This window comes from Sturnira hondurensis, unplaced genomic scaffold, assembly GCF_014824575.4.
Source record: "Sturnira hondurensis isolate 20B ecotype Veracruz unplaced genomic scaffold, ASM1482457v3 Scaffold0006213, whole genome shotgun sequence".
In the NCBI taxonomy this organism is placed as follows: Eukaryota; Metazoa; Chordata; class Mammalia; order Chiroptera; family Phyllostomidae; genus Sturnira; species Sturnira hondurensis.
Window position 1 is genome coordinate 4,687,822 of NW_028078844.1, and position 27,380 is coordinate 4,715,201.

Consider the following 27,380-nt stretch of genomic DNA (forward strand, 5'->3'; position numbering starts at 1 on the left):
TCTACGGCACGTTCGCCTTCTGACCCCCTCACATCCCCGCCCCCAACACCACCGCCGCCTCCTCTAGGAGGAAGCGGCTGGGGCGGTGGACGGAGACACGCCTCTGCGCTCTGCGGCAACGTGTGACGTCACGTGGGGCGGTGCGTCGGTGGCGAGAGAAAGGAGGGACCAAGACCGGAGCAGATAGTTAACGCCACTCACACTTGGAAAAGAGCTAACGGGACAGCGGTGCAAGCCAATCGTGATCAGTCTTCTGGAGGCAGAGAAACTGGGGTGGAGACTTCGGGTACTGCGGTTGCAGGTGCGTGATTTCTGGGGTCTCAGGGAGGAGTGGGATGGTAACATCCTAATCCTGGAAGCTAGGATCGGTCCCTGTGACACACAGAAGAGAGAATTCTGTGTCGCTCCTTCGTGTTCGGGATGGGAGAGGTTTCCGCGTCTGAGAAAGGACTGCATGGTGCCCTTTGGAGTTGTGCTTTGTATAGGGTCAAGTTGACTTCCCCCGCCAACCCCCGGCCCTTTAGGTCAAACCCTTCCGCTCACCTAGGACACTTCCTAGCTGCCGCCCACTCTGAATCCCGCTTTCCAAGATTGGGGCAAAGATGCTGCCCCCAGTGTGGGGCGCCTACCCGGCCTGAATCAAAGGCTGCCCGCGAGCAGCAGGAGTAATGCTGATCCTTTGTTCTCACCACCAAGTGACTCAGGTGCCGTTTTGCGATCGCCAAGCCTGGACCAAAACCCTCGGAAGACTGAGGATTCTATTGTTGAGACACCAGTGGTTCCACCACATCACAGGTCCTTGCTCTAAAAGTGGCAGAACCAAATTAAATAAGTTCAGCAACCCTTCAGAATTACTCTGTGCCTTTGCTCAGTTATTTTTATTGATGTCTCTTGTTTCCATAGTTGTTCCATGTAGACTGTAGGTGACTTTTATAAGAGCCCTAGTGATCAAACCCCCTTCCAGGTTTTGGTCCAGAAAAAAATTAATCTCTGCAGATGAATGTAACTGCTCAACTTTGTGGTAGATTAAATGCTACATTGACTGTGAGAATCAGATTCTTTTCTTCCTTTGGCTGCCAAGGAACTTTAATTAAAGGCCAGCATTAGTAAAGAACAGTTATCTGTCGATTATCTTCATGCTCTTTGATGTGGGTTGTATACTGTTTTTTAGCTATACTAGTTCCCATTAGGTTTTTGTGATATCATGAGCCCCCTTCAATCTTTTGCAGGAAAATGTGGTTTTGAACACATACACAAATCTGCAAAGGGCTGTAAAATGAATTACTAACTTTGTGTATTAGTTTAGCTAATGGTATGAAAGGCTGTGTCAGGGGCTATATTTAAGGTCTACTTATCACCTGCAAAGAGTTTACAGTCTGGCAAAGCAGATAAAATATACAAAACTACATAAGAATAAATGTAAAGATGTGTGAAGTATAAGTTATCTACTAACACTCCTTTCAGTAGAGTGAAAGAAGGGAACTTCATTGTAGTAGGTTGAGGTGGAGTTAATGTAGACGTCTTTAAAGAAGTTTTCTGCGTTAGGGAGTAGAAAATAGGATGATAGCTAGAGGGGAATAAAAGGTCAGAGGATATATTTTTGTTTGATGTTTGTTTAAAGATGGGAGACACTAAACTTTGTGCACTGATGGAAAATGTCCAGAGTGGGCAAAATTGTTGATGTAAGCAGAGAGTAGTGTGTGTGTGTGTCTGTGTTCTCCACTCTAAATTGTATTCCAGAGTGGAGGACCATACCTTTATTGGTTTTGGCTGTATGCCCAGTATCTGGAAAAGTGCTGGACACAGTAATAGCTATTCTGTAACCTTTCTAATATTTGTTGAATAAATGAATGACTTGCACTCTATTTCTCTTACCTTTTTAAAATTCATTCTTCAAACATCAGATACTTAAAAATATAAAAAAGAAGATCATGTTACCGTTCAGTTCAAAGTCTTCTGTGGTCCCTATTGCACTCAAAATAAAATTCCAGATTCTTGTGGCCCCTGGATCCTGCATGAGGCAGTACTGGCCTCCTGCAGCCCCATCTCACCAACATCCTTGCTTACTCTTACTAATTCCATTTCAGCAATGATAGCCTTCTTTCATTTCTTTAAAATGAAGGACTCTTCCTCTCTTTAGGGCTTTATATGTGATTTTGTTCAGCAACCCCTTACCTTCTTATCATTCAGGTGTCAATTTAAATTACACTTGGTCAGGATAGCTCTCTCTCCCTAATATTGTAGTGGATGAGGACAGGACTCAGGAGCCATACGGTCTGGGTTTACATCCCAGCTCTCTGCTTATTTGCTATGTGATCTTGGGTAAATAAGTTAAATTCTCAAAGCCTCATTTTCACTGTATATAATATGAGGACAATAGTAGTATCTATTTTACATAGTTGTTTTGAAGATTTAGAGAGTATATGAAGCATGCGGTACAGAGCCTGACATGAAACACTGTAAGTGTTCACTGTTACCATTGTTATTATCTGAAGTTGAGTATACCCCCCAGCAGAGTTCATTTTTATTTCCATTTTCCAGTTGTTTCTTCATAGTATTTATAACAATCGATGATTTGTCAGTCTTCTAAATACTCAACACAAAGAAAGCAGAGATCATATCTGATTTATTCACCATGCTATCTCGAGTGCCTAATTCAACACCTGGCGTATATTTAGCACTCTAAGAAGTATTGGCTAAAATAGGCCAGAATTCATGCTTTATATTGAAACATTAGTTGTCAAATTAATGTTACTGCAAGACCCAATGAAATCAAAGCCCAGATTAGTCACAGCATAGCTTTACTTTTAACATTTTACTTCTGTAAAGTGGCATTTGCATTTTTGTCATATCAAAGGTTTGGCTCTTAGGCTTGATTCTTGTACTTTTATTGATTCAATTCTGTAAGTCAGATTTTAATGGAAGACACTAAAACAAGCACAAGTAAACAGTAGTTTTGAAAATTGATTCAATGTTTTAAAGTAGAAGGTGAGATGAAGCTGAGATGCAGTCTTTTCCTGGCTGGTGTAGCTCAGTGGATTGAGGTAGGACTATGAAACAAAGTGGTTGCCAGTTGAGTCCCAGTCAGGGCACATGCCTGGATTGTGGGCCAGGTCCCCAGTAGCAGGTGTGTGACAGGCAACCACACATTGATGTTTCTTTCCCTCTCTTTTCTCTCTAAAAATAAATAAATAAAATTAAAAAAAAAACAAAATATACCATGGTTTTATGTGCTACTGGGAAAGAAAAATGCCATTTTAACTAGCACAACATTTAATCACTTAATTTTTCATACTTATGGAAAGCCATTTGTAAAATAATATTACCCTAGTTCATAAATATGAAGAAAATATGAGTAAAATTGTGATGCTCTTATAACTTCTTCACATTCATAGTCTTATTAACTCTTCTAATTCACTTTCAACTCAAAGTCTTTTTTAAAAATACATTTTATTGATTATGCTATTATAGTTCCGTTTCCCCTCCTTTATTCCCCTCCACCCTGCACACCCCCTCCCACTCGCATTTCCCCCTTTATTTCATGTCCATGGGTTGCCCATGTAAGTTCTTTGGCTTCTACATTTCCTATACTATTCTTAACCTCCCCCTGTCTATTTTCTACCTACCATTTATGCTATTTATTCTCTGTACCTTTCCCCCCCATCTTCCACTCCCCCACTGATAACCCTCCAAGTGATCTCCATTTCTGTGATTCTGTTCCTGTTCTAGTTGTTTTCTTATTTTTTTAATAGCTGTGAGTTTGTTGTCATTTTACTGTTCATATGTTTAATCTTTTTCTTAGATAAGTCCCTTTAACATTTCATATAATAAGAGCTGGGTGGTGATGAACTCCTTTAACTTGACCTTATCTGAGAAGCACTTTATCTGCTCTTCCATTCTAAATGAGAGCTTTGCTGGATAGAGCAATCTTGAATGTAGGTCCTTGCCTTTCATGACTTGGAATACTTCTTTCCAGCCCCTTCTTGCCTGTAAGGTCTCTTTTGAGAAATCAGCTGACAGTCTAATGGGAACTCCTTTATAGGTAACTGTCTCCTTTTCTCTTGCTGCTTCTAAGATTTTCTTCTTATCTTTCATCTTGGGTAATGTAATTATGATGTGCTTTGGTGTGTTTTCTTGGGTCCAACTTCTTTGAGACTCTCTGAGCTTCCTGGTCTTCCTGGAAGTCTATTTCCTTTGCCAGATTAGGGAAGTTTTCCTTCATTATTTTTTCAGATAAGTTTTCAATTTCTGAGTCTTCCTCCTTTCCCTCTGGCACCCCTATGATTTGGATGTTGGAATATTTAAAGATGTCCTGGAGGTTCCTAAGCCTACCCTCATTTTTTAAATTCTTGTTTCTTCATTCTGTTCTGGTTGAATATTTTTTCTTCCTTCTGGTCCCCACCATCGATTTGAGTCCTGGTTTCCTTCCCTTCACTGTTGGTTCTCTGTACATTTTCTTTTATTTTACTTGGGATAGCCTTCATTTTTTTCCTCTAATTTGCAACCATATTCAACCAATTCTGTGAGCATCCTGATTACTAGTGTTTTGAACTCTGCATCTGATAGGTTGACTATCTCTTCATTGCTTAGTTGTATTTTTTCTGGAGTTTTGAACTGTTCTTTCATTTGGGCCATTTTTTTTTCTGTCTCTGCATGCCTGTTAGTAGTAAGGGATGGAGCTTTAGGTGTTCGCCAGGGTGGGGCAACCCACGTGACTGCGTGGGTTGTGACACTATGTAGGGAAGTGGTCCAAGAGGGGAAAGTGCTGCTTGCTCCACTCTCTTCCGGTTTTCAGTCACTTCCCCTGCTACCCACAATCAAATTGGGCCCCTCTGGTGTTGATTCCCGTGTGAGTGGGTTTGTTTATGTTCTAGGACCCTGTGGGTCTCTCCAATGAACTCTCCTGTGAGGCTGGGAGTTTCTCCCGCTACCCAGTCAACCGCCCCAGAAGTTTTCAGTCAGAGGTTTCAGGCTTTATTTCCTGGTGCTGGAACCCTGGGTTTTGAGGTCTCACTCCCTAGTTGTTCCTCCTGGTTTATGCACATGCAGATGTCAGGCTGCCCAGTCTGCAAGCCCCTGGCTTACCCGTGCTCTACCAGCCACTGCTTTTCTGCAGTCCTCTCTACCTGGCTGCCTGTCTCTACCCCACCTACCAGTCTGGATGAATGTTTCTTCTTTAGATCCTTGGTTGTTAAGGAGCTTGTTTTAAAAACAAGCTGAATATAAGACAAAACAGCCAAAAGGTACCCAAACCTGAGACTTTCAAAAGGATAACATCTGCATTTCTGCATAGTGGCAGAAGTCTCAAGAATATCAATTTTAAAAATCCCATACATAGCTATTCACTTGTAGAGTTGTTAAAAGATAAAGTTTTTAAAACAAGCTCCTGGACTTCCATACAGTTCAATTTTCCACCAGTTCTGGTTGTTCTTTGTTTTTAAATTTGTTGTCCTTCTTTTGCTTGTGGGAGGATACATACTGTGCCTACTTCTGCCTCTGTCTTGGCCAGGAGTCAACTCAAAGTCTTGATGTCCCTGTGTTTCCACCTGTTCTCTGCTATCAAGAACATTAATGATATATCATTTCTTAAATGAGTGACCGTTATTATCTCTCTCCAGGGTTTTTTTTCAAGAAGCTGATACCCATTCTTCACATTCTGATGCATGTACAGATAATGACAAATATGTCATGACTGCTACCTGACCAAGAGTGATTTTAAGATATGTATCAATTTTAGATAAATGTTAAAAAATGCACCTTCAAATTAGTGAAATATGATTTTGGATTTGCAGAATCTTTGGAGGAAAAATAGTGCCTTATGGATTTTTTATTAAAAATTAAAATGTTTCTGGCTAAGTGTATGTTATTGATTTTAACCATCAATATTTACATACTATTTGACAATATTTAATGTTCATGATACCACTTACATACTATAGTACAGTGTAACGCATGCGTCCACTGGCTGAAAAGCAAGCCAGACCCTCAGAGATCCTCAAGAGGAGTCTTTAGTAATTGATGGGCCTTTAGAACCCTTATGCAATCGAAATGTAAGAATGTAAATCTCAGCTTTTTGCAATTGACATTTAGAATATGCATGGAAGGCTTTATCTTTTAACAACTTTTTACAAGTGAATAGCTATGTATGGGATTTTTTGAAATGATATTCTCAAGACTTATGCCACTATGCAGAAATACAGATTTTTATCCTTTGAAAGTCTCAGGTTTGGTTACATTTTAGCTGTTTTGTCTTATATTCAGCTTGTTTTTAAAAACCGAGGAACCACTTATACCAAAAGTAAAACAATGGGTTTTTTTTTGCATTTTCTGCATGTTTGAAACAATAAAAATGGAATATCAAAATAATTTTTGAACTGAATTTATATTTTACTATACATTTCTTTCAATTTTTTTGAAATAATTATAGATATACAGAAATTTACAAAGATATAGTAGTGTAGTTTGATCACTTGCCCAGTGGTTGATCCTTCACCCAGTTTCCCCAGTGGTTACATCTTACATATTATTGACCAAAATCAAAACCAGGAATTTGATATTGGTATGCCGTGTGTGTATAGTTCTGTTATTTTATCACATGTATAGATAGATTCCTATAACTATCACCACAGTCAAGTTACAGAGTGCTGTAGATTACTATAAAGGTCTTCCTATGCATACATATCCCCCTGTCTTGTGCATGTCCACCTCATCTTCCTCAGTCCCAATTGAGGACTGTGAGCCGTAGTCCTCAGTCCCTGGGGTCCACTAACCTGTTTTCCATGTCTCTAAATTTGTCATTTCAAGAATATTATATCAATAGATACAGAATCAAATGGCATGTGACTTTTTGATATTGGCTTTTTTCACTCATTATGGTGCCCTTAAAATCCATATTAGTTATTATACATGAGTAGTTTGTTCCTTTTTAATGGTGAGTATATTCCATGGCATAGATGTACCACAGTTGTATACTTATTTATTTACTGAGCAATATTTTGGTTGCTAGTTAACATCCATCACTTTACATAATTATAATGTTATTTATTCTGATGAGAACTTTTGAGAACTACTATTAGCAAGTTTCAGATATACAAGGTCTGGAAAAATTCCAGCCATTGTTAATGAGAACAGTTTGCACAACATCTGTGTAACCTGGCAGCCGAGGAGAGTAGACTGGGATGCACATGCATGAACAATGACAAATTCACTGTACTGGTCAGGGGAAGCAATAGACACTGTTGAATGAGCACATGTGCTGTGTGGCTGTCTCATTCAAAATAACTGAGGGAATAGAGCAGTGAATCTGCATCAGATTTTGTGTTAAACTTGAACATTCCTCCATGGAAACTATTTGGAGGATTCAGAAGGTCATAGCTATAGGCAACTGGTGATTGGCAGGCAACTGGTGATTGGCAGCTTCATGAAGACAGTGCCCCCACTCATGCATCACATGTGGTCAGAGTTTTTGGCAAGACATCAAGTCACCCAGGTGACTCAGCCCTTTTGCAGCCCAAATTTCTGACTTTTCCGAGAACTAAAATCAACTTTGAAAGGAAAGAGATTTCAGACTATAGATGAGATTTAGGGAAATACGAGCAAGCAGCTGATGTGATTGGGAGAACTGTGTGAGGTCCCAAGGCGCCTACTTTGATGGGGTCTGAGATNTGTGGTGCAGAGTTTTTGGCAAGACATCAAGTCACCCAGGTGACTCAGCCCTTTTGCAGCCCAAATTTCTGACTTTTCCGAGAACTAAAATCAACTTTGAAAGGAAAGAGATTTCAGACTATAGATGAGATTTAGGGAAATACGAGCAAGCAGCTGATGTGATTGGGAGAACTGTGTGAGGTCCCAAGGCGCCTACTTCGATGGGGTCTGAGATGTTATGTGTACAGTGTTTCTTATGTTTTCTTCAATAAATGCCTCTTTTTCATATTGCATAGTTGGATACTTTCTGGACAGACCTCATGCAGTATTATATTGGTAACTGTAGTCATCATGCTGCATGTTACATCTCCAAAATTTATTTACATTATAATGGGAAGTTTGTACATTTTAACCACATTCACACAGTTCTCCCACCTTCTGGAAAATACCAATTTGCTCCCTGTTTCTATAGGTTTGAAACTTATATGTGACTTCACATATATGTGACATCATACAGTAGTTTTCTTTCTCTGTATGACTTAGTTTGCTTAGCATAAGTTCCGTCCATGTTGTCGAAAATGGTTGGATTTCTTTTTAATGCCTAAATACTATTCCTGTATGTGTGCACACATAAATATCAAGTTTTCTTATCTATTAATCTACCCATAGACATTTGTTTCCTTATTTTTAATTACACTGCAGTAAACTCGGGGTTGCAGTTATCTCTTCAGGATAATGATTTAGCTGCTCTTGGATATGTACCCAGAGGTTGAACAGCTAGATCATGGTAGCTTAATTTTAATTTCCTGAATCACCTCTGTACTGTTTCGTACATTGGCTTTGTGATTTTACATTCACATCAAAACTGGGCAAGGGTTCCCTTTTCTCTATATTCTCCACAACAATTATCATCACTTTTCTTTTTGACAGTTCCCATGTTGATGAGTGTGAGGTAACATCTTGGCGCTTTGATTAGCATTTTTCTGATGATTAGTGATGTTGAGCACCTTCTCATGTACCTGTTGGCCATTAACATCTTCTTTTGGAAAATGTCTATTTGGGTGCTTTGCACATTTTTAATTGGATTATTTGGGGTTTTTTGCTAGTGAGTCTTATGAGTTTCTTATATATTTTGTATATTAATACCTTATCAGATGTGTGATTTCAAAATATTTCTTCCCATGTTGTAGGTTGCCTTTTCATTCTGTTGATAATTTTTGTACTATACAGATGCTTTTTAGTTTGATGTAATATCACCTGTTTATTTTTGTTTTTGCTGTTTGTGCTTTAGGTGTCATATCAGAAAAAAATCATTACTATTACTGATGCTAAGGAGCTTATTTCCTATTTTTCTTCTAAGAGTTTTATGGTTTTAGGTGTTATATTTACATCTTTAATTGATTTTGAGTTAATTTTTATAAGTGGTATGAGGTGGGGATCTAGTTTCATTTTTTGTATATAAATATCCAATTTCCCAGCAATGTTTATTAAAGAAAATGTTTTTCTTCCACTATTTGTGGTTTCCTTGTCAAGTATTACTTTACTGTATATCTTTATTTCTGGGCTGTTAATTCTTTTCCACTAGTCTGTGTGTCCATTTTTATGCCAGCACAATGCAGCTTTGATTTCTATACCCTTGTAATATTTAAGAAGTGTGATATGTCTAGCTTTGTTCTTTCTCCGGATTTTTTTGGTTATTTGGAGTCTTGGTAGTTCTGTATGAATTTTAGGATTTTTTAAAATTTTTGTGAAAAATGCCTTGGAAATCTCTTTAGGGATTGCCTTGAATATACTGATGGCTTTGGGTAGTATGGGCATTTTAACAATATTAATTCTTCCAATTTAAGAATATAGGCCATCCTTCTATTTATTTGTGTCTTTTTAATTTGTTTAATCAATGTCTTATAGTTTTCAGTATATAAATCTTTCATTTACTTGGTTAAATTTATTTCTATGTATTTTATTGGTTTTGATGCAATTATAATGGGGATTTTTCTCATTTCATTTTTTGATAATTTGTTGTTAATACTACTAATTTTGTATATTATATTTGTATCCTGCCACTTTACTGAATTCATTTATTATTTCTAACACTTTTCTGGTGGAGTATTTAGGCTTTTCTGTATATAAAATCATGATGTCTGCAAACAAAGACAGTTTTACCTCTTCCTTTCTAATTCTAATGTCTTTTATTTGTTTTTCTTGCCTTATTACTCTGGCCCGAACTTCTAGTACTATGTTGAGTAGTGGTGAGAATGGGCATCCTTGTTTAGTCCTAATACTAGAGAAAAAACCTTCAGCTTTTCACAACTGAGTATGATGTTAGCTGTGGGCTTGTCATGGTTTGCCTTTATTATTATGTTGAGATAATTCTCTGTATAATTTGATGAGAATTCTTATTTATGAAGGGATGCTGAATTTTCAAATGCTGTTTCTGGATCTTTTGAGTGATCATACAATTTTTATCTTTATAATTATTGTGATGAATCACATTTATTGATTGGTGTATGTTGAACCATCCTTGCATCCCAGGGATGGATGAATCATGACATATGATCCTTAAATGTGCTGTTGAATTCAGCCTGCTTGTATTTTTGTTGAGAATTTTTTCATCTGTATTTCTTAGGGATATTGGCATACAGTTTTCTTTTTATGTAGTGGCCTTATATGGCTTTTGTATCATGGTAATGCTGGCCTCATAAAATGAATTTATAAGTGTTCCCTTTTCAGTTTCTTGGAAATGTTCGAAAAGAATGGCTGTTAATTCTTTTTAAAAATCTTTGGCAAGCTCTGGCTAGTATGGCTCTGTGGATTGAGTGCTGGCCTGTGAACCAAAGGGTCACCTGTTCGATTTCCAGTCAGGGCACATGCCTGGGTTGCGGGCCAGGTCCCCAGTAGGGGGCATATTAGAGGCAACCACACATTGATGTTTCTCTCTCTCTTTCTGTCTTCTTCCCTTCCCCTCTAAGAATAAATAAATAAAATATTTTTTAAAATCTTTGGTAAAATTTACCCATCAATCCATCTGCTTTTGAACTTTGTTGGAAGGTTTTTAATTACACATTCAATCTTATGGTAATTGGTCTATTCAGATTTTCTATTTCTTCATGAGTCAGAGTTGGTAGGTTGTTTCTAGGAATTTTTCTAGTTTATCTAGGTAATCTGGTTTGATGGTGTATAATTGTTCATAGTAGAATTGTATGATTGTATTCTTCTGGTATCAGTTATAGTGTCTTTTCTTTCATTTATAATTTTATTATTTGGGATCTCTCCACTTGTCTTTCTCTCTTTGGTTAGTCTAGGTAAAGGTTTGTCAACTTTTTTCAAAGAACCACATCTTAGTTTTGTCAGTCTTTTTCTTGTTTTCATATTTTCTGTTTCATTTATTTCTATTCTAAACTTTATTATTTCTTTATTTTTCCCAAATCCTTGAGATGTAAAATGAAGTTGTTTATTTGTATTCTTTTTCCTTGGTTTATACATTTATTAGTATAAATTTTCCTCTTAGAATTGCTTTTGGTGCATTCCATAAGTTTTAGTATGTTGTAATTTCATTTTCAAGATTTAAAAAATATGTGTGTGTATTTAAATCTTTACCCAAGGATATGTTTACTGATTTTTTTTAGAGAGAAAGGGAAGGAGGGAGGAGCGGGGGAGAAAGACAGATAAAGAGAGAGAAGGGAGAAAGAGGGAGGGAGACAGGGAGGTGGGGAGAGAGATCAGTTGCTTCCCATATGCACCCTGGCCAGGGCTAAAACCTGCAACCTAGGGGTATGCCCTGACCAGGGATCCAACCCGCAGCCTTCTGGTATACAGGAAATGCTCCAACCAGCTTGAGGCGGCGTTCAAAATACTTTTTATTTCCTACTTAAATTCTTCTTTAATATACTGGTTGTTCAAGAGTGTTGTTGAATTTTCAAGTATTTGCCAGTTTTCCTCCTGTTACTGATTTCTAGTTTGATATGATTGTGGCTAAAAAACAGAGTTGGTATGTTTTTAGTATTCTTAAATTTGCTGAGACTTGGTCTGTGTCCTAACATATGTCTTTATCCTAGAAAATGTTCTCTTTATGCTTGAGGAAAATGATTATTCCGCTCTTTCTGGACAGAACATCTGTAAATATCTCTTGGTTCTCTTTGGTCTACAATGCTGTTCAAATCCTCTGTCTCCTTACTGATTTTCTGACTGGATGGTCTCTTCATTGTTGAAAGTGTTGTATTAAAGTCCCCAATTATTATGGTAATGCCATTTATAGTTCCTGTTAGTTCCGTTAGTGTTTGCTTTATATTTTTGATGCTCTGATGTTACATGCCTGAATATTTACAATTTTTGTATCTTCTTGATGATCAACCCCATTATCATTATATAATGACTTTCTTTGTTTCCTTTGACCATTTTTAGCTTCAAATCTATTTTGTCTGTTATAAGTACAGCTACTCCTGCTTTCTTTTGATTACCATTTGCTTAAAATACCTTTTTCTACACCTTTTCTCTCAATCTGTTTACCAAAGGGAGTGTCTTCTTAGCAGCTTATTGTTGGATTTTTTAAATCCGTTCAGCCATCCTGTCTTTTGATTTCAATTTTAACCCATTTACGTTTCAAATAATTATTACTAGGTAAAGTCTTGCCTTGCCATGTTGTTGGGTTCTGACTGTTTTGTAGATCCTTTGTTTCTTTTTATCTTTCTGTCTTCTTTGTGATTTGATTATTTTTTTGTAGTAATGTTACACTCCTGTATCACAATATTGTATGTAGTTCCTACAGGTTTTTCCTTATCGGTTACTATGAGGCTTACATAAATATAACACCCTTTCAGCTCATAACTTAATTTTTATAACATATATAAACTGGACACTTTCGCTCCCCCCATATATTTTAGGCTATTCATTTTTTTAAGTTTGTAAAAAATATTTACTTATTTTTAGAGAGAGAGGGAGAGAAACATCAGTGTGTGGTTGCCTCTCACATACCCCATACCGGGACCTGTTCCAAAACGCAGGCATGTGCCCTGACTGGGATTCGAGCTGGTGACTCTGGTTCACAGGCCAGCACTCAGTCCATTGAGTCACACCAGTCAGGGCTGATATTTCAATTTACATACATTTTATAGTACGTATTCTGTAACAAATTACTGTATTTATGGTTATTTTAATATGTTAGCTTTTAAATTAGAGTTGTCAATGAATTATGTACCACCATTACAATGTTAGAGACTCTGACTTTGACACTATATTTACTATTGTCAGTGTTACATTTACATTCATATGTTCTTGTGATGTCATTTGGCATCCAATTTCTGCTTAAAGAACTTACCTCAGTATTTCTCATAAGGCAAGTTTAGTGGTAATGAACTCCCATAGCTTTGGTTTTGGGGGGGTGGGGGTTGGAAAGTTTTATCTCTCATTTTTTCTGAAAGACAGCTTTGCCAGGTATAACATTCTTACCTGATAATTTTTTCCTGTCACTATTTTAAATATATTGCCTTGTTCTCAACTGACCTACATAATTTCTGTCCATAGTCTTATTGGGAGTGGCAGTCTGATGTTTTGCTCTTCTGCTGCATTCCGTCACTGGCTTTTGACAATAGCATTATAATGTGTCTCTGTGTAGCCTTTCTGGGTTAAACCTATTTGTAATCCTTTGGGCCACATGACTCTGGACATCCATTTCTCTCCCCAGGTTTGGGAAGTCTTCAGTCATTATTGCTTTAAATATACTTCCTGTCCCTTCTCCTTTCTCTTCCTTATTCTGGCATTCTTGCAATGCATATGTTGTTCTTTTGACGGTGTCTTACGGCTCCATAGTCTGTGTTCACTCTTTATTTTCCCTTGATCTCCTCCTTTTATAGTACACTGATTCTTTCTTCTGATTGATGGAGTCTGATGTTTAAGCTCTCCAATGAATTCTTCAGGCCAGTCATTGATTGCTATTTTCAACTTTAAAATTTCTGGGTATTTTTAAATGGCTTTTACTTCTTTGCTGAATTTCTCATTTTGTTCTTCATTTCATTTAATTGTGTGTGTTTCCTTGTGGTTCAGTAAATTTCTGTAAGAGGACTATTCTGAATTCTTTGTACAGTTCATAAATCTCTGTTTCTTTAAGGTTAGTTATTGGAGCTTTATTACTTTCCTTTGGTGGTGCCACGTTAGCCTGTCTCTCTGCTCCAGTGCTGTTGTAAGTGGAGTTGTAGGTGAGGCTATCAAGTTTTCCAGGTATTCTGGTTAGGCTTCTTCTTTGGTAGTCCTGCAGGCTGTATTCAGCCCTAAGCAGGCCTTCGTATTTGCTTCCCAAGCCTTGGTGGGTCTGTGTAACAGACTCCACAGCTGGTATGTCTTGCTGTCTAGGAACCTGAATAAGATAAAACTGTGCACCTCCCTGGCCTAATGGGTTTACCAGCTGGGCTTTGCAGATGGGTGGAATCATTGGCTGGGTGATCTGCTTAAGTGCTGCTGGGCTTTTCAGTTTTCCCAGGTCCTCTGGCCAGGTTACTTGATGGGGTGGGACTGTGGACTGCACTTAGGACTTTAGCACAGGACTAAAATTAACTTCCCAGACCAGGTGGGCAGTATAACTATGTCCTAAGTGAAGTAAGGCTTGTTGTTTGGGGTCTCAAATCAGGCAGAACTGTGCCATCAAGTTCCCTGACTAGATGCAATCACTATCTTATGTTCAAAATTTTAAGAAACTCAAATAATTTTCACTAGCAATGTATGAGAGATCCAGTATCTCTACAGCCTGTAAGCATTTGATGTTATCACTATTTTTATATTAACCATTTGAATAGATGGATGGTGGTAGATACTTCATTGTGGTCTTAATTTTGCATTCCTATAATGACTAATGATACTGAACAGCACATCACATGCATATTTGCCATCTGTATATATTCTCTGATGAAATATTTCTTCATGTCTTTTGCCCCTTTTTAAGTGGATTATTTTGTCTGTGTGTGTGTGCTTTTTGCTGGTGAGGTTTTTTTAAATTATTAATTTTTAGGGAGAATGAGACAGAAAGATAGAGAGAGAGAGACAGAGAGATACATTGATGTGAGAAACATCAATCAGTTGCCTCCCAATACACACCCCAACCCAGGACTGTACGTGCAGCCTTTTTGTGTATGGGATGGAGTTCCAACCAACTGAGCTGCCCAGCCAGGCTTTTTTTCCTGGTGAGTTTTGAGAGTTTTTTGTATGTTCCAGATATGAATCCTTTATCAGATTTCATTGCAAATAGTTTCTCCAGTCCATAGCTTGTCTTTTCATCCTCTTAACGAGCCCTTCATAGAGGGACATTCTTAGTTTTGATAAAATTCAGTTTATCAACTTTTTTGCCTCTATATCATGGATTGTGCTTTTAATGTCCTATCTAATAACTGATTGACTAATCCCTGGTTTACAAAGATTGTTTCCTATATTTTCCTTTAAGAACTTTATAGTTTTACATTTAAATCTGTGATTCATTTTGAATGTAATTTTTTTTTAACTTGTGAACATCCATTTGCTTAACCATTATTTGTTAAATGTGTGTTTTCACTGACTTGCCCTTTGGATCTTTGGTCAAAAGTCAGTTGGCTCTGCTGGGACTATAACCTAAGAATACTGAAACACCAATCTGAAAGAACTCATGCACCCCGATGTTCATAACAGCATTATTTACAATAGTCAAGTTTAGGAGCAATATAAGTGCCCATCAGTAAATGAGTGGATCAAAAAACTGTGGTACATTTACACAGTGGAATACTACACAGCAGAAAGAAAGAAGGAGCTCCTACCCTTAGTGACAGCATAAATGGAACTTGAGAGCATTATGCTAAGTGAAATAAGCCAGGTGATAAAAGACAAATACCATATGATCTCACTATTAATAGGAACCTAATCAATAAAACAAACAAGTGAGCAAAATAGAACCAAAGATATTGAAATTAAGAACAAACTGACAGTAACCAGAGGGTAGGTGGGTGGGGATAATGAGGTGTAAGTGAGAATGGTTGTGAAGGAACATGTATAAAGGACACATGGACAAAGCCAAAGGGGGGTAGAATTGAGGGGGGAGGTGGGGACGGCTGGGGTGGGGGAAGGGAAGAGGGAGATGAAAAATAATCAGTTGGCTTTACTTGAGTGGAGCTACTCCTTAGTGATGTATTGTGTTTCACTGATCTGTGTGATCCACCAGTATCTCACAGTCTTGATTACTTTACCTGTATTACTCTTGAAATTAGGTAGACTGATTCTTCCCACATTACTATTCTTTTTCAAAATTATGTTAGCTATTCTAGTTTCTGTGTTATGCCGTGTAAGTTTTAGAGTAATCTTACCTATCTCTACAAAAAAATCTTCCTGGGATTTTGATTCAAATTGTGTTAAACCTGTATACTGTTATGGAGAGAATCAACATCTTTACTATGTTATTTTTTCTAATTCATGGACATGATCCATCTCTCCATTTCTTTAGGTTTCTTTGATTTGGGGGGTCAGCATTTTGCAGTTTTCAATGTACAGGACAGGTACACATTTTGTTAGATTTATACATAAGTATTTCTCTCCTTTTTAACTATTATGAATGCTATTACATTTGAAATTTTGGTTACCATATGTTCATGGCTTTGGTATGAACAGGAATTGGTAGATTTACTGTGGACACCTATAGAAAACAATTAATCTTTGTATGTTAGTTTTGTGTCCTCTGGAATTGCTGAACCAGATTACTAATTTTATGAATTTTTTGTGGAGTACTTGGGATTTTCATTGTAGACAATCTTGTCATCAGTAAATAGACACTTTGTTCTTCCTTTCCAGTGTATATACCTTTTTATAACAGACATTTTTTGCCTTAGAATATTGACTAGAATGTCCATTGCTATGATGAATAGCAGTGGTGAGAGTGAACACCCTGGCCATTTTCCTCATCTTAGAGCAAAAGCATTCAATCTCCTGCCATTCGGTATAAGGTTAGCTGTAGGTTTTTTATAGATGTCCTTCACCGAGTTGGGAAAGTTCTTCTCTGTTCCTTGTTTGCCGAGAGGTTTTTTTTTTTTTCACGAATAGGTGTTGAAGTTTTAAATGCTTTTACAGTCATGCACCACATAATGACATTACAGTCAACAATGACCACATATATGACAATGGATACCATGTAACCTAGATGTGTGATAGTCTACACCATCTAGGTTTATGTAAGTATACACTATGATGTTTGCACAATGACAAAATCACCTAGTGACTTGCTTCTCCAAATGTATCATTGTCAAGTGGTGCATGACTCTAATGTGTCAGTTGATACCATCATGTGATTTTTCTTTTATAACTTGCTTCAGTGGTGGGTAACATTGATTGATATTCAAATATTGAACCACACTTACATCCCTGGATAAAGCTTCTTGGTCATAGTATGTAATTCCTTTTACATATTTCTGATTTTTTTTGCTGATTTTTAAAAACAATTTAAAATCTATATTTGTAAGGGATATTATTCTGTAGTTTAGGGGATTTTATTGTACTGTCTCTCTTTGGGTACCACAATAATTCTGATGAAATTTGTCAGGAAATATTTCCTTCTGTTCTGTACTCTGGGAGAAATTATTTAGGTTCAGTATTAATTCTTCTTTAAACTTGATGAATTTAACTTCACTAGCAGTTACACGGCTATTTAAATTTTGTATTTCATTTTGATTGAGTTGTAGTAATGTGTGTTTTTTTTTAGGAATTAGTCTGTTTCACCTGTACTATCAAATTATTTGTGGAATTGTTTACTATACCTACTAAATTCAAATTGATTTTTCCTTACAAATAAGCTATTTCTTGCTGCAAAATTTTTGTATGTGTCTTTAGTTTTTAGAAGTGTGCCTGTAATGTTCCTTGGCATAGATTTCTTTAGATTTATCTTGTTTGGGCTTTACTCATGTTCACAAATCTATAGGCTTATGTCTTTTGCCACATTTTGGACATTTTCAGTCATTGTTTCATCAGCTACTTTTTTAGTCCCACTCTCTTTTCCTGTCCTTGATCGAATATGTGTCAGGTTTTTTATTATAGTCCCACATATTCTTCAAGTTGTTCATTTGTTTTTTAATCTGATTTTCCTCTTTTCAGTGTTTTTTCATTGTGTACACAAGGTTCAGATTTTGTAGTTTCTATTGTTTTCTCTTCAAGCTCCTTGATGCTTTCTTTTTTTGTCCACTCTGTTGTGTTTGGCTATTATATTTGTTCTAAAATTTTCATTTGGTTCTTCTTTAGTTCTCTTCCTTTCCTAAGATTTTCTATTTTTTCATTTGCTTCATATTTATAATTTCTTCTTGAAGCATTTCTATAGTGACTGTTTTAAAATTCTTAGCAGATAATTCTAACATCTGTGTCATCTCAGTGTTGGTATTTGTTGACTGTTTTTCTCATTCAATTTGATAGATTGCTGGTTCTTGGAATATTATCTTGTAAGACTCTGAAACTTACTTAAATTTTGCATTTTGGCAGGTCTTTTCTGACAATTAAAGTCATCGCTTAATTACTTCCAGGTTGGGGTGGAGGTCCAGATTCTGTATCTCACCTATGCTGACATCTAGGATAGGAGGGTCTCCTTTTTACTGCTGGATAGAATTGGGAATTCAGGCTCCCCTCTCTGCATTCTCTGATAGCACTCTGGCTGGGAGAGGGAGGAGCACCTTGTTGCTGTTCTTGATGTGGTCTCCACTGATACCGTGTGAGGTTGGCTTGTTGCTACTGAGTAAGAGTGAAATTCTTGACTGCACTAGGCCTTTGACTTGACTCCAGCAAGGAGAGGGAGGAATCCCATATTAGTGTCAGCTGGTAGTAGAAGTGCAGGCTCCCCATGTGCCACATGGTCTTGACTTATGGTGAGGGGGAGGTGATTGATGGACACTGTTAGCACTCTGCAGAGATTAATGGCCTGGCTCTTCATTCAGCCTTCTCTGACATTACTCCAGTGGGAAAATTGGAGGAGAGTTGAGGCACCCTGTTACACCCTGGTAAGATGGACTTCTATGCTCTCTATTCTACTTATACTGACTTGGGTGGGTAGAGACCAAGTCTCCCATCCAATTTTATGATTTTCTTGTAACAAAAACCCAGGCTCCACTGCCTACTCAAATGAAAGCCAAACCTGTGAGGCAGGTGCAGTTAAAAAGGAGAGGTTTTATTCAAATTGCAAGCAATTCAAGAAGATGGGAGACTTGTGTCATCAGAAAAACCCATCTTAAAATTTCAGTGCAGGTGGAGGTTTTTATGAGGATTTAGAGATAAAGCAGAACAAAGAGGCAGGGGAGGGGAACGTGCTGCTTCTCCTGAGAAGAGGGAGCATGGGAAAGGGAGGGGGCTTCCTGCTCACATTTCAGCGCAGTCTGTCTTCAGGCAGGAATTGGTAGATTTCCTGTGGACACCTATGGATTTGCACAGCTGGCGCCGAGCAGTTATTTCTCCCTTTCTCCCCTGGAGTCGACTTCTCTAAGCTGTAAAAAAGGTTTAGATAAGGGGTAAAAACACAGGTTTTTAGTAATACAATCTAAGAAAGCAAATGGTTGGCTGCAGCCTTGAGAAAATGTATTTTAATTAAAATGTTAAATTACGGTTGCACTCTGAGGCAGATTGTGGAGATGAGGTCCTTCTTTCCACTAACAGATTGATGCTCCAGCCTATTGCTAGACTTGAGAAGTAGATCAGGAGTAACACCTGGTTCAGAACTACCCTCAAGCTTCTCACTATCACTTTCCCTCCATTTCACCCACTCTCATTTTTAATGCTCCCTGTTTACAGCCACTCAGACCAATACTCACAAAATCATTGCAGGGAACTTATTTTTCCAATAATCCTGCCAATTACATTCAAATATGCATGCATACACACTCATACTTGCAATCAGACACTCCTATACAGGCATACTATTCTTAATATAAATAGTACATCAGCTATCCAGTGGAGCTTGCTGTATACATTCTATACAATATAGTAGGCACTAGCAGCATGTATTAGTTGGGGGTTCCCAGACAAACCAACCAATCGGAGGGCTGGCAGGCTGGCTGGCTGGCTGGATAGATGGATTGATTTACTGTAAGGGGTTGCCTTATGTGTTTATGGAAACTAAGAAGTACCAAAATCTGCAGTCAGCAAGCTGGAAAACCTGGGATAGCCGATGGTAAAGTTGTAGTTCAAGTCTGAGTTCAGAGTAGGAGAAACCTGATGTCCCACTCCAAGTCAGCCAGGCAGAGAGAAAGAATTCTTAATCAGCCTTTTGTTTTCTTCAGGCCTTCAGTGGATTAGATGAGTCCCACTCACATTAGGGAGAACAGTCTGCTTTACTCAGTCTACTGGTTCAAATGTTAGTCTCATGAAGAAACACCCTCAGAGACACACCCACAAATAATGTTTACCCAAATACAGGATGGGGCAGAAGTAGGTTATAGTTTGAGTATTCTTTGAGTGGTCGTGAGTATTTTTATATTATTATAAACCTACTTTTACCCTATTCTGTATATGGGTACCCTGTGGCCCAGTGAAGTTTATACATAAAAGTAACCATGATACTATATATATGGCTACTGATTACTTAACTATTTAATTTTAAGTAATTTAAATTTGAATACCTGTACATGATTCATGGTTACTGTACACAGCAATAGATTGTCTCAGTCCTAGAATGTAGCTTTGATTGGTGCTTTAGAACCACTGAGACTACTTCTCCAGTGTTTGGTTTCCACCTAGGCTTGAAACGGCCCCTTTGGGTGAACCAAGCCTCCATGAAAGAAGTCCAGATATCACGAGACTGCCACGTATGAGGAGGTACAAGCTAGCCACGTGGACAAAGTGCATGGCGGGGGGTGGGGGGGAGAGTCTCATCTGTTCTAGCAATCCCATTTGAATCATCAGAAATGTGAGTGAAGAATTCACATTGGACCTCTAACCCAGTCAGTCCCTCAGGTGCCTTCAGTGAGAGCTGCCACCTGACTGACCCCAAGCAAGAAGCTCCACCTAGTCTCCCAGAATCATAGGAGATTTTAAATTGTTGTCTTAAACTACTAAGTTTTAGGGATGATTTGCAAAGCAATAGATAACCGAAACAGAACTATACTAAGTAATCAAGAATCTCTATTTCTCTGGCTTTTCTAGTTCCAAGTCTTCTTTTCCATTCTGTTTCTCACTTTCCTGCTTTTGATGGTATAAACTTTCATGAATTTCAGGTTTGGGAAAGTCAGTTGTCTGGCCTTTACCGATCTGGGATTTCTGACTTAATGTTTAAAAGGCTTTTAAAAATAAAGTTATTTACTGTTTCTTTCTGCTTTCAAATGGGCCAGTGTGGACCAATGCTTGCCTTTTTCTTCCTTAGTAAAATCCATAACTAGTTAATACAACTTAATGTTGATTTTTTTCCCAATCAGTTGTCTTTTAAAAGTCTAACTGTAGAAGGCATATCTATGGCTCAGAATCAACATTTTAACATCTGCTTTGCTACCAGAAGAAAATGAATGGGCAGGGAGAAGGATGTGTTGGGTATGCACCCAAATGATGATCACTATATAAATGATAGCTCTTACATGTAACTGGGCTAGTCACGCAGTAAGATCTTATATAAAGTATTTTTACAACTTATAAATTGTGCTACTTAACACATTTATATAGCCTTGAATTTTATCCCTTAATGGTATAAATTTTATCCCAATGAGCACAATATTTATAAAAGTTCAAAAGGAATTATTTTTAAATGTCATGAAAACACATGTTTACAACAAGGTTTGCTATCTTAGATTGTTCCTAGAGAGCATTTTTTGTAATTGATAACGAAGGCAAATTTGATTTGAAAATTTTATTAGGACTCTACTTCAGTGATTTTTTTCTTCATTTCAGTTCTAAGAAGAGATAGAAATTGGCTATGGATAATTCATATGATTTCAATCAACACAGCTCATGTAATGGAATTTCATCTGAGAAGATTAACGACTTTCTTGTGTCAGAAGATCATGGACAGAAAATCTTAAGTGTACTGCAGAATTTTAGAGAACAAAATGTCTTTTATGATTTCAAAATAATTGTGAAAGATGAAATAATCCCATGTCATCGTTGTGTGTTAGCAGCATGCAGTGACTTTTTCAGGTACTTTACCTTGTTTGTGCCTCAGTTTTTATTATACAGATGATTATTTTTTAAAACTCGATTTTCCATTCACAGGGGCATTCAACAGTACATTTTAATACTCAAAAACAGCTGATTAGAACCTAGATTAACTAATGACTTTTGAGTATGAAAATTTAATACTATCTTTTGCAAAGCTTAGGTCTTTACAGGCCAGCATTTCCAAAAGTTCTATAGAACATTAGTCCCTTAAAATGATTGGGGGAAAACTGTTTTGATCTGGGGTCAGTTTCATTTTGGGGGATTTTGCACTGTCTTTTAGGAAAAGAGAGATTCATCCAAAATGGAAGCAAAACTCAAAGAACATGAGGAGTCTGAGAGGGAAACACCTTTCAGGGTCGTGTATTACAACCGTGGGTTATCCGGAGGCGAGTCACTCTGCCCCGGAAGGTGTCGGATTTGTCCTCTTAGGCCAAGTTGCTCCGATAGTAGGGAAAAGTACTGCCAGAAGCACTTCTGGAGAGCACCCGACTTGTTCTGGTTTTAGGCAACCTACTGAGTATAAGCTGTGTCCCAGGTATATCATCTTACGAGGAGTGTCCTAGCCATGATACTCTAACAACCCACTGTTTCCACATTGGGTGTTTGAGTCTGCGAGGTGAAGGGCAGACACATGGCCCACCCTGCGAGACTTCTTGGTCAGACACACTTGGATGTCCGGTGACATCCTGGGCTTCAGCCCTGTTAGTAACCCTGCAATGAGGTTAAGCCCTCACTGCAGTATTTTGCATTATGTTCCATTTTGGAAGTAATTTTTATTTGAAGTAAGCAGGATTTAAACCCTCTCTAATAAGCAGACTTACTTTAAAAAGAACAAGACTTAAGATAAAAACATAATTTTTATTAGCTGTTTGCCTAGCTATATGTTTTCGTTTTTTTTCCATTTCTTGTCTCAGGGCACTTAAGTTATTCTTCTTCACGCTTCACCGGAGCCCTAATTGTTTTTATGCTCTCTCTCAGGTTCCACCAGTTTCTCCCCCTCTGCTTTAATCCAGTTTCTCTTCCAAGTGATTCTTTCCTACTCCCTTATCCTCATGTCACCCCTTCATCAGAGGGAGCTGTTCAGTATAATGGTTAAGTACTTGGCCTCCCAATACACATGCTCTAAATCTAAATCCCAGTTCTACCATTTACTAGATATGTGACCTTAGATGTGATACACTTATTGTTTAGTTTTATGAAATCTCATTCCCTTTTTCCGGAAGTGCTGTATGAAATGTGTCCTTTTAGATGTGTGTTTATTTATTGGGAGAATTTCCCCACCCAGATGTGTCAGAGACAACTGATCCCGCACTGTGTGCCATCGTTCACAGGTCTCACTACTGCCGAAGTGAAAATTAATTTGAAAGAGACTTTTAAATAGTGAGCCCAGAAGCATTACGTATCTTAAGTAATTTTAATTATCACCTGCAGGGTTGATAGTAATTAATTCACAAATAAATAAATTCAGCCATTAGTGAGATTTTACTCTGATTTTATGAATAGTATATAAGAACATCAAATCAGTATACAAAATCTGAATCTTTTTATAACCTCGTTTGGATTAATTGCTATATCCCTGATATAATATATATATTTTGCAATGCGGGAGTTATGTAATACATATATTTAATGGAAAAATAGTATCATATATAACTATTCTAGACATTAAACTAGTTTTTAGGATGCTTTGAAATATATTTTATAAATATATTTTAAATCAACTTGTTAGAGGAAATTTTTTAAGTTAATATTGAAAATTATCATGTAATAGAATATTTCTGTTTACTTCTTCTTCTATGTTCTTCATTTTTGCAGGGCTATGTTTGAAGTAAACATGAAAGAAAGAGATGATGGAAGCGTTACCATTACTAATTTGTCCTCTAAAGCAGTGAGAGCATTCCTTGACTATGCCTATACTGGGAAAACAAAGATAACAGATGACAATGTGGAAATGTTCTTCCAGTTGTCATCATTTCTTCAAGTTTCCTCCCTATCCAAAGCTTGCAGTGACTTTTTAATAAAAAGTATTAATATTGTCAATTGTTTACAGTTGTTATCTATGTCAGATAGCTATGGCTCTACCCGATTATTTAATCATGCATTATACTTTGTACAGCATCACTTTTCCTTATTATTTAAATCCAGTGATTTCTTAGAGGTGAATTTCGGAATACTACAGAAATGCCTGGAATCTGATGAATTAGATGTCCCTGAAGAAGAAACTGTACTGAAAGTTGTCCTTAATTGGACTAAATATAACTTAGAATCAAGGCAAAAGCATCTACCTTATTTGATTAAAAAAGTAAGATTACATCAGTTACCTGAGGAGGCACTTCAAGACTGTCTGCTCAGTGAAGAGTGTTTACTCAAGAGCACAAACTGTTTTGACATAATCTCGGATGCGATTAAGTGTGTGCAAGGTTCTGGTGGACTTTTCCCTGATGCTCGACCATCCACAACTGAAAAGTACATATTTGTTCACAAAACTGAGGAAAATGGAGAAAATCAATATACATTTTGCTATAATATTAAAACTGATTCGTGGAAGATACTGCCACAATCACATCTGATTGATTTGCCAGGATCTAGTCTGTCGAGTTACGGAGAAAAAATATTCTTGACAGGTGGTTGCAAAGGGTCGTGTTGTAGAACGGTTCGGCTTCACATTGCAGAGTCATATCATGATGCCACTGATCAAACCTGGTGCTACTGTCCAGTCAAAAATGATTTCTTCCTGGTGTCAACTATGAAAACACCCAGAACCATGCATACATCAGTTATGGCTATCAATAGGTTATTTGTCATAGGTGGCAAGACTACGGGATCTCAGGACATTAAAAGTCTCTTAGATGTTGAATCTTACAACCCTCTTTCCAAAGAATGGATGTCTGTGAGCCCCTTACCCAGGGGCATATACTACCCCGAAGCAAGTGCATGCCAAAATGTAATTTATGTTCTTGGATCAGAGGTAGAGATTACAGATGCCTTTAACCCATCACTTGATTGCTTTTTCAAATACAATGCTACAACTGATCAGTGGTCTGAATTAGTTGCAGAGTTCGGGCAGTTTTTTCATGCAACGTTAATTAAGGCTGTCCCAGTAAACTGCACACTCTATATATGTGATCTTTCCACCTATAAAGTTTACAGTTTTTGTCCAGATACTTGTGTCTGGAAGGGTGAAGGATCTTTTGAATGTGCAGGCTTCAATGCAGGTGCTGTTGGAATTGAAGATAAAATTTACATATTAGGTGGTGATTACGCACCAGATGAAATCACGGATGAAGTGCAGGTCTACCACAGCAGCAGGTCTGAGTGGGAGGAAGTCTCACCAATGCCAAGAGCCTTAACTGAATTCTACTGCCAGGTGATTCAGTTTAATAAATACAGGGATCCATGGTTTTCCAACCATTTCTAAAAGTAGTGTGTACTTAGACATCGTAAAACTATTCTGGTTCCAGAAACCTACAGTAAATGTGTTAACATTAATAGTTGGTAAAAAGGTCTTCACAGGTTAATAAATTAAAATTGTGTATCCTATTAGAAAATTACTATGAATGTACATCATATAAGAAACTTAAAATACAGCTCCCAGAAATTTAAAATACAAAACACATTGTACCAAAAATTGTACTGATTATAATCCAGAATACTTAGTATTTTCATATGTAAATGAAACTCTTAGACTTTAATGTTTTAATTTTTAAAGTACTTCATCCTAGAAAGACTAGTAAAAATAAAAGAAAGTTCACAGATTAGTACTATGTGGATTCGAGAAATCTCTTCAGGTAGTAAGAATGATGTACACTTTATTATTAGATAAAGTGAAAAATAAACTACAAAGAAGGGAGAATCCTACCTTGTTACTATAGGTATAAGAGTTGTTGAATTCTTATTCTTTCTGACCGTAGTCGGCTTTTTAAAAATCCTTTTCTTTCACCATTGTTTTGTTAACAATTTTTTCTAAAATGCAGTGTGGTTCCCCAGCCCTCTAAACTGCACACGAAACATGGTTTAACTTTTTTTATGATTCAGCTTTTATTTAATGATTCAACTGTTCATCAAGAGCATAATGTATCATGAAAAATTTCACAACGCCATCAGCAGTCACTGAAATGCTTTTTTTAAAATTGCTGTGTCTGTTCTCAGTTTAGTTGGCTTCAATTTCTAGCAGTATGATATCTCTCTCAGTTTTTGGCTCAAGTTCAAGAAGTTAACATTCTTTATTTAATTACTAGTTTTATGTTCCACTGACCTGAGTTTATCTTAACATGTAACCCATTTGAGTGGAGTTCTTAGATTCTTGGATGGAAATGCTAACATACTTTTTCTGTATTATTGCCAGGTTCCAAAGTAATTGAGAATATAGAAAATCTGACCTCTGGGTAAATGGATCATTTTCATTGAATTTCTTAAACCATTAGATGTCCAAATTTGTGTTGTAATTAAGAGTTTTTTCAGCATTTAAATTAGTCCCGTATCAGTTTTCTGTGATGATACATATCAACTGTAAAACACCATGTTGGTTTGTTACTTTAGTAATTTATTCACAGTGAATGATTTTCCAAATTTAAAACAAATTACTGGACTTTTGGTATTAATAATAGTATTCACAACCTATTTCTATTTAGATGTTTAATCACTTTTAACCCAAACAATATTCTCAGCTAGGATTATTCTGTTTTGCATCAGGGTATGTTTCTTTAATCAGTTTAAAAGATATATGCATTTTAGGTTTTAATACCTACTATTTACAGCTCAGGTAATGTGCAGATTGGATTTCTTTGGAATCAAATGTAGTTTCTTACACTCTGTAGTAAATGTACATATTCTTTAGAAATATGTTCCAAAATGGAAATACACCTAAATGAAGGTTCTTTTACTGTATAAATGTATGCAATCATAAGTTTCAAATATATTTTTCAATATAGAACAGGCTATTAGATGAGACTACCTTGTCATGTAATTACAAAATCAGGGAGTGTCCTCAGTCAGATGGCAGTTGCATGAAAGCAGTTCTGTAGCATTGGTCTCCCTCCCTCTTGACCTTATTTGGTGTGGGTGACTCTCTCTCTCTCTCTGTCTCTCTCTATCTCTCTGTCTCTCTCTCTCTCGCAAAGCAAATTAAGTCCATAACATTGGGTGACCTGTACATATGTGAATTTTCTGAACTGTTAAGTATATATCAAGTATGTTTAAAATGTCCTGTTTTAATCACTGGCTGTAGGAATTGTTAATCTCTTCTAGAAAGGAGACACTAATGCATGAGTCTCTGACATGCAAGCTTCAGTAATCTATTCTCAGTAACCCCCAGAAGGAGCTATTTTTCCTGTCTGTCTGGTTAGGGAAGAAGGAATAATATTCTTTTATCATTGGGCTCTTCCTTACGTTTTCTTTTCCTTTAAAGCCTGATGCCCTCTCATTACCACCCATCATCCACTGCTAAAGTGTGAGAGAGAAAATGATTGTGCTCCGTATCCATATTGTTTTCAGTCCTGTGGGAAAATTCCATTTAACATTTCTAATCCTTTGCCATTTGTCTATCCACTACATTTGGACTATACATGCAAAAAATTCTAATGCAATATATTCTAAAACTGAAAGTAGGTACATGGCATTAT

General features: G+C 37.1%; 1 protein-coding gene across 1 annotated transcript; it reads left to right on the forward strand.

The window, feature by feature from the left end:
• The first annotated feature begins 114 nt into the window (after positions 1-114).
• KBTBD3 (kelch repeat and BTB domain containing 3) lies at positions 115-26,842 on the forward strand. Its single transcript, XM_037047732.1, has 3 exons — positions 115-301; positions 21,493-21,738; positions 23,575-26,842. Exons 2-3 carry the CDS (start codon positions 21,518-21,520, stop codon positions 25,175-25,177), a joined length of 1,824 nt encoding a protein of 607 aa, XP_036903627.1. The 5' UTR covers positions 115-301; positions 21,493-21,517; the 3' UTR covers positions 25,178-26,842.
• Positions 26,843-27,380: the final 538 nt, after the last annotated feature.